The sequence below is a fragment of the Excalfactoria chinensis genome, chromosome 1 (genome assembly GCF_039878825.1).
Source record: "Excalfactoria chinensis isolate bCotChi1 chromosome 1, bCotChi1.hap2, whole genome shotgun sequence".
Taxonomy (NCBI): Eukaryota; Metazoa; Chordata; class Aves; order Galliformes; family Phasianidae; genus Excalfactoria; species Excalfactoria chinensis.
In genome coordinates, this window is record NC_092825.1 from 162,053,179 (window position 1) to 162,068,120 (window position 14,942).

At 33.6% G+C, this 14,942-nt stretch overlaps 1 protein-coding gene across 7 annotated transcripts in view; it reads right to left on the reverse strand.

Moving 5' to 3' along the window:
• The window catches only part of NBEA (neurobeachin), a 449,426-nt gene that overhangs the window by 61,690 nt on the left and 372,794 nt on the right, over positions 1-14,942 (reverse strand). For all 7 annotated transcript variants that reach the window (XM_072361559.1, XM_072361556.1, XM_072361557.1 and 4 more), the window contains 2 exons: positions 14,704-14,844; positions 6,907-7,026 (listed from right to left, as the gene is read on the reverse strand). In XM_072361559.1, the coding sequence (XP_072217660.1) occupies positions 6,907-7,026; positions 14,704-14,844 (261 nt within the window). The remainder of the gene's footprint in view (positions 1-6,906; positions 7,027-14,703; positions 14,845-14,942) is intronic.

Consider the following 14,942-nt stretch of genomic DNA (forward strand, 5'->3'; position numbering starts at 1 on the left):
AGGCATTCTCATGCCAGACTTACACCTTTTCAGTGCTTAAAAACCAGTACAAATGGCAATGATTTTACCTTACATACTGTTACTTAGCCTAAACTGTAGTTACATATCTGTAAAAGAATCTTGTTGTCTCCCCAGACTATTCATTAGAATATTTTTTATTCCTTTTTATACAGAGTTGAATTTGTCATATAGTATCAGTTTTTATATCATTTCCATTCCTTGGAAGGGCCATTTTTAAACTCAACCTTATATAGAGATTAGCAGGAGAAAATGCATTCCAGTGAGAGCAGGTACACAAATCAGTGAGACTTAGAGGACCTTTTAATTCCCATCCTGTTCCCCACTTGTATGGTGAGTGATTGCTGTTTCACCAGCAGTGCAACAAGTGGTAAAATGTCAGTGTAAACCTAGATCTGTGCAAGGGCATGCTTGTTTTCAGCTACCATAATTCTGAGAAAGTTATTATTTTTTTGTTACACTCCTACATCAAGATAAAAACTTACATGAAAGACACATCTCTAAATATTGTCTTCCTAAACCATAAACATTGAGTCAGCCACTGTAAAGATGGTCATAAAGGAAAACATAATGAATAACAACATAAAAAAACTTTCCCATAAGTTACATTAGTTTTCAGGCACAAAATGAGGGAATAAAAGGAAATAAGACACAGAGAACCAATATTGAAAAAAAAAAAAAAAAAAAAAAAAAAGAAAAAAGTGCCTGGTATTTTTGAAATATTCACAGACAATTAAGAAATTTACATGTATCTTGTTATTGTGCACCAGTCATCTGACATACAATGTTGCATTAACTGATACAATTCAGTAAATTATATTTCTTTTTTTGCAATTGCCAAAACATATCAAAGGATCTAAATAAATCTTTCAGAGTACATAAGCTGTCATGGGTAATTTCTTACCACAATAAATATCAAGAGTTCAAAGAGTTAATAAAAATAGGGATTCTAGTGATCTAAATCCATTTGCAGTAATTTCTGTCTAGTTGTCCTTGACATTTCACAAGCTGGTAACCTCCTCTGCTCCCCTTTCATTCACACTTCTAATAAGACAGGTTAGCTTTCTATCATTTAATAGTCACCACCTTTCAAAATGCCCAAGAAGCTTGGCTCTTTATAGATGAAGAGCAATGCAGTAAAGCTACTGAGGGGGGTAAGAAAAGGTAAAATTAATATTGTAACAGGCACTTCTTGTCTGTAAATGCAATCTCTAGTTTATTTTAATAGCTATACTAAAACCCCAAGGTATAGTTAACAGTATTATATGCCTCGTGTCTTCACATAAGAAAACATCCCCAAATGCATGTTCTAATTTACAAGCCTGTGACAAATCCAAGCTGCTGAGAAATTAAACTTTAAAAATATGTCTTGGAGTGATAGAGGACCACTATTAACACTATCATAATTGCATACCACTCGCATCAACTCTGACGTTTCTGTTTAATAAGTTTTGTTAAGGGTGTATCATTTTATGGCTTCCCAATGAAATAAAATCTTACCCAGACGTTTTCACTTTTCTAATATAATTCACTTCAAGGTTTTAAAGCTGCCCTTTCTTTTTCTTTCTTTCTTTTCCTCCCAAAAGGTTGATCCCCTGGTATCCATTAATTCCACAAGAGCCCAGTACTGGGTCAATGAGTCACTCATGAGTACCTCCATTAGCTGTGTTAATTTACACTAAGGCACCTTAATGACATTTTGTCAGAGTTACCTTCCTAACTTCTAAACACACTATTCAAAAAGTAATATAACAAGTTTGAGAGGCATTAGGAAAGATTAGTGACTGAACAGGAGGTTCTCTGGAAGTCAGTGTTAGCAAAAACTGGAGGGAGGGGGGTGGCGGGTAGGAAGAAATGTGCAAGCTGACTGGGCAAGTTATGGTCATTTCTGGGTGACTTGCTTCCTCAAAGGTCACTCTGCTAACGCTCATTCCTTATCCAGCTTGTACTGATTATCTCAAGAGAAGGTCGATGTTGATAAAGGGAGACACAATAAAATAAACCGTGTTAGCCAGGTTCTCCCCTGGGTGTTACCACACTTGTGTAGCACACACTGTATTAATTGTGTTTTGCCAAATATAGGTGAACAGGTCTCTTAGAAAATGAACCAAATTGGTTCTAATGTACTTAAAACTTGTCTAAGTAGATCTTAAATCATCTCCTGATTAATAATCTATTGTTTGCTACATGTTTCAAAGGTAGCATACTTTTTGTCACAATTCAAGATGTATCAATAAGTAGAATTCATGGCTTACTGATCTGACTACTGACACTGTCCCATTTTCTTTATCTCAGCATGAAACAATTCCATTCCAGAGAAGGAACGGAAAGGAAGGGCAGAAGGAGGGAGGGGGGAAGGGGAGGGAATCAGAGAGAAGACACATGCAGTCTCTTATTGCGACTGACCTACAAAACTGCAGCTTCCCAACAGATATACTTTCCTTTGCAAATGTTCATTTTTTCTATTTTTTAATGCAACATTCTTTAAATGTGATTTGGAAGTTTTCTTTAAAGCATATTGAGCTTGCAGAACTCTGCTGATGCTTAAAATCTCAATTTACTTGTTAAAACTGACCTACTCAGTCTTAAACAATGACCCAGGGAAAAGAAAAAAATGTAATGCAGATTTAACATTTCTTAAATGAATACATAAATAAATATTTTTTTAATTAGACATATTAATAAAAAATTAGGGCAATTCATATTATTTAATATGGCACTTGAAAGTAAAAACGGTGGCCATCTTACAACATAAGGCTGTGAAAAATGGAAGATTAATTCATTACACGTGCTGTTTTAAATTATTTCATAACGTGTGCCACAGCAATTAATGAGATTAGTGAGATCAGAGATTAAATGTGCTTAAAGCAGCTCAGATGAATTTAAAATATATGATAAGGAATACATGAATAATAAACATTTTCTGCTGTAAACAGTTTTGAATGTTTATTACTTTGACGGACAGTCCATATTCCACACACCTCATTTTTACTGTAAGGACTGAAAAAAACTCCAGCATGTATATCACATGGGATTCATTCCTGTGCCACTGCCAAAGACCTACATTTAAAGTTGTGCGTGCAGCCAGAAAGAAGCTACACAAACATGAGGAACACTTGGACAGAGAACATGCTTTAAGATTTAATACTCGTGTAAGCTCTACACAGCTTTTCTTTAGCACAGCTCCAACTTTCTCAAAGGATCACTATATAAATATTAGATGCTATCAGACAAGTGAACAGGAATTGTAGGTTGCTTCACACTCACAGTGCTGTAGCCCTTTACTGTGGAAGACAGGAGTTGCTGTGCTTAAAAAAGAAGGAAAGTAGAAAGAGAGATTGAGAGGGTTTGTTGGTGGCTCCTATGAAACCTTCCTCCTTTTCCAGTGTCTGAAAACTTGATTAAAATGCATAAAAAGTGTGCCAGGCATTCCAAGTAGCGGCACAGCTGATCTGATAAAATAAGGTATTTGTAATATTTATAATAGTTCCATTTTCTGTCCTTTTTCAGAGTGAACTCCAAGGCCTCGGGGAAAAGTTAGCCCTGATGTCATGGCATTGAGAAATGTAGTTCATTAAGATCTCAAGCAACAAACAACAGCAACAATTAGCTGCTTTACTCATTCTTGATTTATCACTAAGAACCACGAACTCAACAAATGAAAAGGGCCTGAAGGGTCAACTAGTGCATCCTCCAGCCAATTCATGATTGTCCCTGATGCTCTTCCCTATTCTACCAGTCTACATTTCTAAGAATCTTGAGAAATAAGGATTTTACACCTTTCTTTTCATGAGGATTCAGAATACTGGAATTTTAGCTTAACTTTTCATACTACGTTTGTTAAGTAAGCATTTTTCATCTTTCCTCTGTAGCTTACCTTTTTGTTCCCTGACAAATAAGACTTCACCCTTTCATACAGCTGCATATTTCATAGCATTTATGTAACCATGTCTTCACTCCCCGACATTAATTAGCCCGCATATAAAGACATTTTTTCCTGTATACAACTCCTTAAATAAATTTGATGCTCTTATGGCTCCCTTCAGCTCAGGTATATATTTCCAGTGTGTGTTCCCCAGAATAGAAATTGCCAAGGTTTTGTTGTAACCAGCATGAGTACATACAAAGAACTGAACAAGTGAAAAACAAAAACTTGTGTTTTCCAAGAACATGAGAGCTATGCAACAAATGAAAATGTAAGTAAACTCCTTCAGCTGGAATTTAGATGCCATGAGATTCTTTAGTTGCTATAATTCTAAGCACATAGCTTGGGTCTTACTGTAAGCTTTCTACTAGCCTGCTGATTTTCATGTTTCTTTATTAAACTAAACACAAAATGCAACTGCATTTATGTATATTACTTAGGCTACTGAAGTGTAATTCAGGCTTATTCCAATACTGACTTTATATCAATGTATAATTAATTTGATGATATGACATATTGAATGCTAGAATTAAATGCAACTAAAAATCTTTTCTACCTTTATTTACCCTTCCTTTTTTATTTAGACAATTCATGAACTTTTTCGGTTTGCTCTAAGAGCTGTTAATGACTTAGCTTATTTTCAAATCTGTCTTTATCTGCTTTTATCTTAAGCCAAATCAACCCATAGTAGATCAACTCAAGACTAATTTCTAAACTCAAGTGCCCTGTATCATTATTAATTAACAAAACCACATTTTAAATAGCATTTTTAATCCCTAAAGTATCCCTAAACATACAGGTCAGGGATTATCTGGAGAAGACATTTATTGGCTAACAGACCTCATCTACACCTCCTATATTAGATTTTCTGTAATGATTTAGCTCCAAGTAGTATTTTGTTTTCTAATGGCATAACAGAGATGTATATGTATATATATATATATATATATATATATAAATCTGACTCTGGGGCTCTACAGCAGACTCCCAAGTGTATTCTAAAATAAATAATTTTACAGTCTTTGCCCTAATGTGGCTCCGACCTTTAATTATTCCTATTTTATTCTGTCTTTCCACAATTCCTCTCTTAACATTCAGTGACATCAAAATACTTAGCTGTACTATGTTTACCTCTTGCCTTCCTCTACTAGAGTCAAACATCCCCTTTTGAGCACTTTTAATACTTGTTCAGTTTGAACAACTTGGTATTAGTAAAAATACATTTTGTAACTGCAATCGTTATTCCTTCATTAGTGCTGCATCCTTGCAACAGCAGGCAGTGGCCACTGAAATTACCCCACTTGGTTCACAAGACTCCTAGTGTTTTCATACAACCATTTCAGTTCCTTGTTTTACTGATAACTCATGTGGTTGCTTGTTTAGGAACAATCCTTTCATTAATTATACATCCTACTTGAATATCATCCCTCCGTCTGTCCACAGATATTCCTTTATCTTTTGCTATGCTTTCACGTATTTAACTGCCCTCCTCCTGTGTCCTAAAGCCTGGGAAGAAGATTACAGTCACTTCCAACTGTCTTCCCTTATTCCTCAGTTTAAGGCTCTTATCTGTTGTTTCAGCCCAACTCACTCAAGGCCATTTCCCAGATATTCCAGTGGAGTTCCAGGAAAATGAGACTTTATTGAAAAGGAAAAATCAAAACATCAGCATTCTCATTTCAAGTAAATTGCTGCATGTTAAATACAGTAAATAGAAGCTTTAACTCCTTCCAAGAAGTGTTGAAATCACTATTTTATTTTATTTTATTTTATTTTATTTTATTTTATTTTATTTTATTTTATTTTATTTTATTTTATTTTATTTTATTTTATTTTACTTTATTTAAAGAAAAGAAACAGAGATCATATTTAAAACATTATTAGCTTCAGGAGAAGCATAAATAAATAAGAAATTAGTTTTAAGAGGTCTAGGTATATTTCTTTTCTTTAAAAAGTGTTTTCTCCCATATGTTAAGAAAGCAATACAATTTACAATTCACTTTTTTTTTCTAACTAGAAACTGAATAATAATACCATGGTTTGTCTATATACTCTTCTGAGACTGCTGAAATATTTATGGAAATAGGAGCTCTGGAATACAACTAAATTAACAAATTTACTTCTTCTTTTGTCAACTTAATTAAAAAAAATAATGGTAATGTGCCCTTTTCCTGCTATGAGTGGCAGTTTTTAAATAGAAGAGGTATGTGTTATCATAGAAATAAAGTTAGAGAGAACAGTAAGGCAATCCTTGCCTACCTTATTAAGAAAATGAGAATTAAGAATGGACAAAAGTATTCAAAATATTATAAGATTTTTTTATTTTTTTCTGTTAAGGTTCCATGTGTATGAACAATAGCTTTTTTGTATTTAACAATAGGTAAGGAATAACGACAGTAAAATCACCCTACTCTCCGGCTGTTTCTGTATATCGTGTAGAAGTTGTTTTAATCTAATGTGTATTGTTGCATAATACCCTCAGGCACAGTCAAGTAAAATCTAAAGCTGTACAGAAAAGCCAACATTTTAAATGGGTCTTGTCATTAATGCTTTATTAATTGCCCGAGGCAATGCAAACCCAGAGTTAGGCAAGCTATAACGATATGACACTTTAAGGTCAAATCCAATTCCTGCTGTGTTTTATGGAGTGGGCCAAATATTGAGTTAACAGCAGGAAAGAACAATTTATTGGGCTTTTCTCCATCTCCTGATTATCTGATCTAAATTAGATCAGTTTGGTTGTTTTTCTGTAAAAACAAGACACCTTTTGTCCACTCAACTTCAAAGAATTCTTTGATTGTTTCTATTTGAACAATAATCTTTAGTAACATCTACTTTAATTAAACATCTGCTTTAATTAAGCTAAATTTTCTTTAAACCAAATCTGAATATAAAGACCCAAAACATAAAATCATTTTTATCCCAACATGAAAATAATAATAATAACAATATGTTTATCTTACCTTCACATCTGAGGTATCTCTTTGGCTGTTTCTCCAAGACCTGGCTACTGAAGAGAAGGTTCGATCTGGGTGGTCAAATTTGCCATCATTTGCATTTAGAAAGAATGTTGTAAAGGGCTCCTGTAGTCAATGAAATGAAGACGGATTAAGAAAAGAGCAGAAGGAATCATGTGGCAGGTTTCTAATGAAATCCAAATGACTTTTGCAGATCAAAATACTTCATAAGGGAAGAATTAAAGAAAAATACGGCACCTCATCTTTGTATCTATGCATGATTACCTATACTGAATGTCTTAGTACATTTATTGGTGTTAACACAGTTTGCACACACCAATCTTGAGTTCTGACAGGAAAGGTTATTTTTTATATTCACTCGCCCGTAAGACTGATTATTCATCAGTGACAGACCTATGTAGAATACTCCTAGTTTACTATGGTTGCCTACCTCGCTGCAATCATCATAAACACTCTCTGTGTCATTTATATTACTATGCTTTATTTACCCTTATAAGACAGTATGTCAAAATAAAATCATAAAAAATCTCTTGCTTGGATTTTTCTATTGTTTTCATTCACCTCAGGAGATTCCATGTTTCCTCATGGTAGGCAGACTTTCTGTATTGTCATTTTGAGGCAGGCTATGGTTACAGCGCGTCTAACTTTACCATTGTTTATGAGCAGCCAAATTTCAACTAACTTGACCAAATTGAGCAGCCAAATTTAAAAAAAACAAAACACGTTTTTCCTACTCAAAATATGCTTCATCTCTATGCTATGTTTTAAGACAAGTATACAGAGGTACTCAGAGATGAATTGCTTCGAATTTTTGTTTTTGCTAATTTTATCTGAAACCACTCTCCCAATACTTACTAAATGGAAACAGCTATTAAGGAAAAGCTCAAATCTGTGACAGTCTGAAGAACTATTTTTTATGTAACTGCTTACCCTGGCAGGGAAGGGCTTGACACTGGACCATACCCTTACTTTGACAAAACACCTGACAACTGAGATCACTGCCAACTCCCTAGTTTTCCGGAGCCATGCAATGAGCTCCCTGATTCAATTAATATTTGGCAATTTCTTCTTTTTCTCAAAAGTGCTCTGATGGGTATTTGAAAAAGTGAAAATTCTACCTTTAAAGTCATTCCCAAATTTACTTTTTTTTTATATCTGCTCATGTGGAAATTTCATGAATCTAAGACAATTTGTAATCAGCAGATCACAACTGACACTAAAGTTCATCTACTATTTGAATTTTATTCTATACATTATCTATTTCCCTTTTTAAACTTTTGAACAAAGCTTCTCAATCAATGAAGAAAATCTGAGAGAATTATGCGCCACTTTACATATCTTGTTTAAATTATCCAGGATTCAAGAGGACTAAGGAAATTCAGTTTAAGTAGCCTTTACCAACAGTTAAAGATACATAAGGAAATCATTGATGCACAGGTATTGAAAAGAAATCTAACAAGATGAGGAAAATGGAAAATCAGGGAAGTCAAATTTTCAGCGATCATTCTTTTTCCATTCTTTACTTTTCACGTCTTCCCAACTAATCTTTTCTGCCATAAGCAATAGTCCACATAAGCTACTTTCTTTCAAAGAGAAATACTTCAAATTTCTCTACCTAAGGGAGAAGAAAAGAGATGTCTCTGTTATTGTCATCATAGTATGCTGGTACTTCAGAAGTAGCTTAAAGGAATTGTTTATTTTTGAACAAAGATATTTTTTTTCAAGGGACAGAATGTAAATTTTCAGGGTATGTGACTTCAAATATGCAATCTTTTTCATTATAATACTGCACGGCATTTTCCTGCTTTCCAATTGAATGCTGATTCTTTTTCATCTTTTTTTTTCTTTTAAGACATTGGGAATTATTTTTAAAAGATGCATTCAAAAGAATAGATAATTATGTAAAAAAAAAAAAAAAAAAAGTATGTTCAACAGCATTTTTATTCCAATAAGAGACTGAAAAAATGAGCTAATTAATTAAATTAAATTAATTAAACCAAATGGAAAATCATCACATTACAATTTCTTGTTGGACCCTAACTCCCACTGCACAATGACTTCGTTTGCATTTGTGAATATTGAAGCGGGGAGTGCAAATCAAGTGAGGAGAAGGTTAATAAATTGAACAGAATGTTAAAATTTAACAGTATCTCAACATGGTGAGCAGCATAAAAGTATTACATTGAATTCAAATATCAAAAGAAAAGAAAATGAGGTTTCGTACATCTATACTTTTCATTGCTGCCTATAGGGAACTTCATGTAAAATGTAAACGAAAAAGTGTATTATTTACATCCAGAGCTAATAAACTGAAAACAATATAAATAGGGTTGGATTATATTTTTTCTTGGTGAAAGTTCTATTATTATTATTTTGTTATTATTGTTATTATTGTTGTTATTATTATTTTAATGTTACATTCACACTAAATTATGTTAACTTTAGAATTGTTTTCATTTTAACTACGTATTTTCACCCAAAATCTCTGTTTATATTTGCAATATCATAGCAAATTATGCTTCACTTTTCTACTTTATCAATAAAAAAAATAATCATATGTTGTTGATCTGAGCACAAACAATTCAGCCACCTACCAACCCCTGCCTATCACTACTATTCCTTGTAAGGCATGTATTTTCTTGTGAATACCATTGTCAGTGGGTCACTACTGGGTTTCTGAAATCAGAAGCAGTTGACAGATTTATAAAAGCAGAAACCAGAAATATGATGTAATTACAATAAATTATGTAAAAATATTAATCCAAAGTTCCATGACAACATTATTTTAAGCATCTGAGACAAATATACAAAAGTAATAAAATTCATAATCAAGGATTAAGCCTTTAATAGTTGAGCACTACAGGGTGCCCTATTATGCTATCCTACTATGACCTGTTGTGACTATCTTTTTGGATTTTTAATCCTTAGCAGAAATTCAGAGCTTTCACTAGCTTTATCTCTAACCTCTCAAATAATTTGAAAGTATTTTTTTCTTCCTCTGGAAAGTCAAGTGCTTATATCATATAAATACAATTCATATCTCATTCAATATATTCATATAAATACTGTTATTCTACAATACCGATTACTGTCATCTCATGTAAAGGTTTTGTTGCTGTGAAAGGTATAAAGCTGCACAATGTTTTCATTATAACCCCATCTCCCTTGCTGCTAATATTCTGAATAAAATTCACGCCTTGTTCGCTGCCAAAGAGAAAAGAAATTTATGGGGCACTTGATCACAATGTGTACAAGCTTGAACTGTGGGAACAAGGAATTTTCTACTCACTGGCACTTTTTTCCTTCATCTTCCCTCTAACACCATAAGGTCCCACCAGAATTATTTATGGGTGGAGTAGAGGAGAGAGGAAGAATAGATGTGACATTCCGAGATATGTCAAACAAAAGTTTCTGTTCAGCCATTTGACATGGTAGAAAAAAAAGAGTATTTGGAGTTCTGTCATAATGATGTACACCTTTTATCTCAGATACCTGTGAATGCCCTGTTCAGGTCTACAGAACAGGAGACTTAAGTAAACTCCAATCTATTTACAAGATTTAAAATCTCCCTCAGCTTTGATTTGTTCCAAGTCACACCTGGCTCACAGAATTTCTTTCTAACTTATGCAAGTACTTAGTAGTTGTAACAGAAGCTGAAAACCAACTATAGTCTGCAAAATTCTTGATTAGTTCATAATCATGCTTTTTAATACCAGTCATTTGATGAAGATGTAATTAATTCGTGCAAACATAGATTCTTCAGCAGCAACTATTGATAACAACAAATTGCACTGTTACATGAGCTTATTTCATCTAAAAAAAGAACACTATAAAACAGCACTGATATTCAATTTCCACATAATTCAAGACACAGTTCCTTCATCTGACTACTTTTCTGTTTTCTGTCTACTTTTCAGGTACACATCCATGTCACTACGGTATATGGCATTTTGAAATAGGATTTTTTGTTTTAACTATTTTGCCACCTGCAACTCAAATATTCAGTGGTCCAGATGGAAAACAAATGAAAATAAATAACTCTTGAACCAGGTGGTAAGGTAACAGATTCATAAACCATGAGTAGTTCAATTCATTTGTGCAAAATAGGATTGTATCAGCAGAACAGTGCATCCCTTTCCAGACTACATCTTACTCTGTTTGCTGGAGAAAACTTGTGGATGATGTTCGCTCAGATTTTTTAAGGTTTTTTTTGGTTTATTTATTGACTTTGCTGGGTTTATATCTAAAAATGTGAGAGGTGTAAAAGAGTTCATCCATGGTTAAATGAGGGAAAAGCAATATTATATAAAATCTGGTGCTCTATGTTAGTTTTTATATTTATTAATCTGACTGAATAATACAGAAGATTTTCATGTTCACTATTTCTCTCTATAAATAAGTCATTTAACGTTCAATAATCTGCTAATTCTCTTAGAAAAAATGCTGATTGCTTTCAAGAAACAGATAAAATTAGAGATAGAGCTATTTTTCAAGATCATTTGGGTCTCATTAGCAATTATAGCATCAAGCATTCCTAGGCGGTGGCTCAGTTTCTTTTATAGCCTAGGTAGAGGATTCTTTTGTGACATTTCCAAATTCTATCAAAGTTAGTATTCCTCAGTGCACAATGGATATATACAGGTTAACAAAGAATTACAATTTCAGTTCACGCATGTGTGAATGATGCACATATGTGTGTTGGAGTGAGATGCACAGAAAAATAGTGTGTGCATTATCTTGACCAGGAGAGCTTCAAAGTCATGTATACAACCCTCAGTTGGGACTGTAACTAACCTGGAGAGGCCTGGTGAGGATGAACCATTTACTGTTCTAAAAGTGCCTTCATATTTCTCTTAGAGCTATTACAGAAGAGAATGGAGCACATCAAAGTTTTCACAAAATAGACACAGAAGATGGAAACGGAAACCGCAGAAGAAGTACCATCTGATAGTATCTCATAACTACTGCAGTAAAGGATCACATCCTATTCTATGATATAGAATGGAAAGCAGAAGAATACATACAAATAAGAAATTCTATATGTTAATGTTTTTGGGTTTTGTGTGTGTGTGTATGTGTGTATGTTTTTTTTTTTTTGTTTTTTTTTTTTGTTTGTTTGTTTGTTTGTTTTGAAATGTAATGAAATTTGTCACTTTAAAAGATGGATGTTTTATGGAAATTCTTAGTACACAAAAGAGTTCGAGAGAAAACTGTACTAAAGTGAAAAGCTTATTAATGGCAAATTGGTGGCAGAGATTGATAATATCAGAATAATAAAGCTGGAGAGAACTGAGTCTAAGGTACATATTGCATTTTAAAAAAGTAGCCTGATAGATTAAATAAAGGACAGAAACAGAAGGAAACATAAGACAATATGGAGAAGAGTTGACTCAGAAATGTGATATTGCAATGCTCTGAAAAGAACTGACAGGAATCAGATTGCATCTGTCAAAGCCAAGAAACAAAATTCAATCTGTTTTGTTAAAGATTTTGATTTTTACAGAATTCTATATATATGTACACCAGAGTGGCTGAAACTACCTTTCTTACTGCAACTACTATTTCCTCCAATACGAAGGTCTAGGCACGTATTTTCTTCCCCCTAGATTTACATTACTCTACATTGTTCTGCTTCTATCTAGACTCATTCCCAGTGCAGTTTTGGTCATTGTTTTTTTGTTTGTTTTCTTGTTTGTTTTCTTCACATTCCTCTTTTTTTTGTTTTTCTTTCCTTTTATTCCTTGATTTATTCAATCTTCTTCTATGAGTTTACTTTCCATTCCTCTTTCACTATCATATGTTGTTCCTTTCTGACAAAAACCTTCTTATAATACAGCTTTTTCCTAGAATCATCTCCAGTCTTCTAAAAGAAAGCATTTTTGTATCTGAACCTCTGCATTGCTGCCTGTCTTTGCCTGGACTAGGCTGCAATTTGCTTTTTGTAAACAATTTTTACAATTTTCTTAAACTTGTATCGAATGATGACTTCAAAATTCACCAGGAAGAAATCCTTTTTTAACTTCACTGGCACAATAGCCTTCCTTAGGATTTCTTATTTACTACTCAGTTGCCAAAAATCTCTCTCTAAGAATCACTATGACTTTGTAATCTATGATTTTTCTCTGGTACTTTGCACATTTATTTTCAAATCTTTATTTTGGTTTTCCACTTACAGCCCTATAGGAGCTCAACATGTTTTCCTTTTTTCCTTTTTCTGAGCTTTAAAGTTTCCCCATGCTTGTCTCCCTTTCACTTCTATTGTCTCCTCCCAATAGGGATTGCTTATTCTAATCACTTGTGCTCAAATGGCTGTCTACCTGTACTATTATTTAAATTCTCCCTAAACTGTTCTCTATGTTGCCAGCAGTAATCTCTGCCCTGGAAAACACTACTTTTCCTTTTGTTTTCTGCTTTATCTTCTTCAAGTATTCTATTTGTTTTAACAAACATAATTTGTCAGGTCTATATTGCAAGGTCATCAAGGTAGAGACCTTGTTCTCTCACTTTTTTTGTGCAGGAATCAGGGACAGTGAGAACACCTATGGTACTATATAAACAACAGCAGTAAAAATGACACAGTATTAGCCTAATACAGGAAATGAATACTCCTTGGTGTGCTGTACATTCAACTAGCAAGCAGACTTCCAGACCTAGGAATTTGCAGACTAACACGTGAAGATCTTTAGTTGAATAGCAGCCAAAATTAATAGATAAACATGCAATTAAACCCACTGTTTTTAATAAACTTTAAGTGAACAAAGAAGAACATAAAATGCATTCACAGTACATGAATAATTTAGTAACATTAAAAAGGAGCCCAGAGATCACCCTTTAGAGGAGTATAATCAACACTTTGTTTCCCAAGGGTTTAAGGAGCATGTCCTGAACTCACAGATACATGAATTCTTCCCTTTTGAGCAGAACAGGGCATGTCTATAGAACCTGAGATGAGTGATAACACAGATCTCTACCTCTGTGTAGCTCTGTTTTGGCTGATTGTGTGTGAAATATGCTTACAATGCATCTTATGTGACAGATTTTTATTGTCAGAGTGTAGTTTGAGTTCAGTAATTACACAGTGACTCAACTCTTCGTGAATTCAGGTTTCTTTATGAAACCTTAAGTCTCTCATCAACAATCCATTCTCTGTAATTCACTCTGTTAACACGTAAACCAAATCCAGATTCATTCTATCTTTGCAGTTTGTCCCCTTTCCCTAGGTTGGGTTTTAAAAAAAGGACTGAAAGAGCAGTTTGAAGCTGGAACCTATATTTTTACATTGTGGAAAATGTTAAGCTATTTATCTACCAAGAATATAGATCATTTGCATAAATATTACTCTATACTATTTTAATATAGAACTGGTTCTTTAATTCCCCTCTCACTTCGACAAAGTCAGATGTGATTTTTGTGAAAGGTTTTTCTTTAATGTATATACCTGCCTGTAGTTTAAAATAATAAGTGAATATGAGTAATATTCATTTTCTGTATTGTCTAGAGTCAGATGGATTTAGATTTAGATTTTCAGATGAATTTAGTTTTAGAAGGATTTTTTTCATCGTGTGGTTTACCTGAATTTACACCATCAAAGTTAAATATATTTCAGACTGCCTGTGTAACAAAAAACTCCTGATCACTACAGATGAGTACACACAGTATACACAGATAATTTGTGAGACTTTTAAATTAGTGAGGAGAACTGAGATTTTTATACAGAGGTAAATGGCAGAAGAGATGCTGTAAGTAAATTATTAGTAAAAATCAGGATCTAGAAATACTTACAATACGAACAAGCCAAGCCAACGTAGAAGTAGATGTAGAATAGTGGGTGTTGTAATGGTAAGGTGGAGTCTGATCATCTTCCCATGTTTCATAACGTTCTGCATAGAATACCGCTCTCTTTGGGTTCAAAGCACCAATAGGCTGCAAAAGGATAAGAGGGCAAACATATTATCAGCTGAAGGACAGCATGCCTGATATGTCATGGGTTAATTTTATGTTAAGATTTACTGCCTATGAGA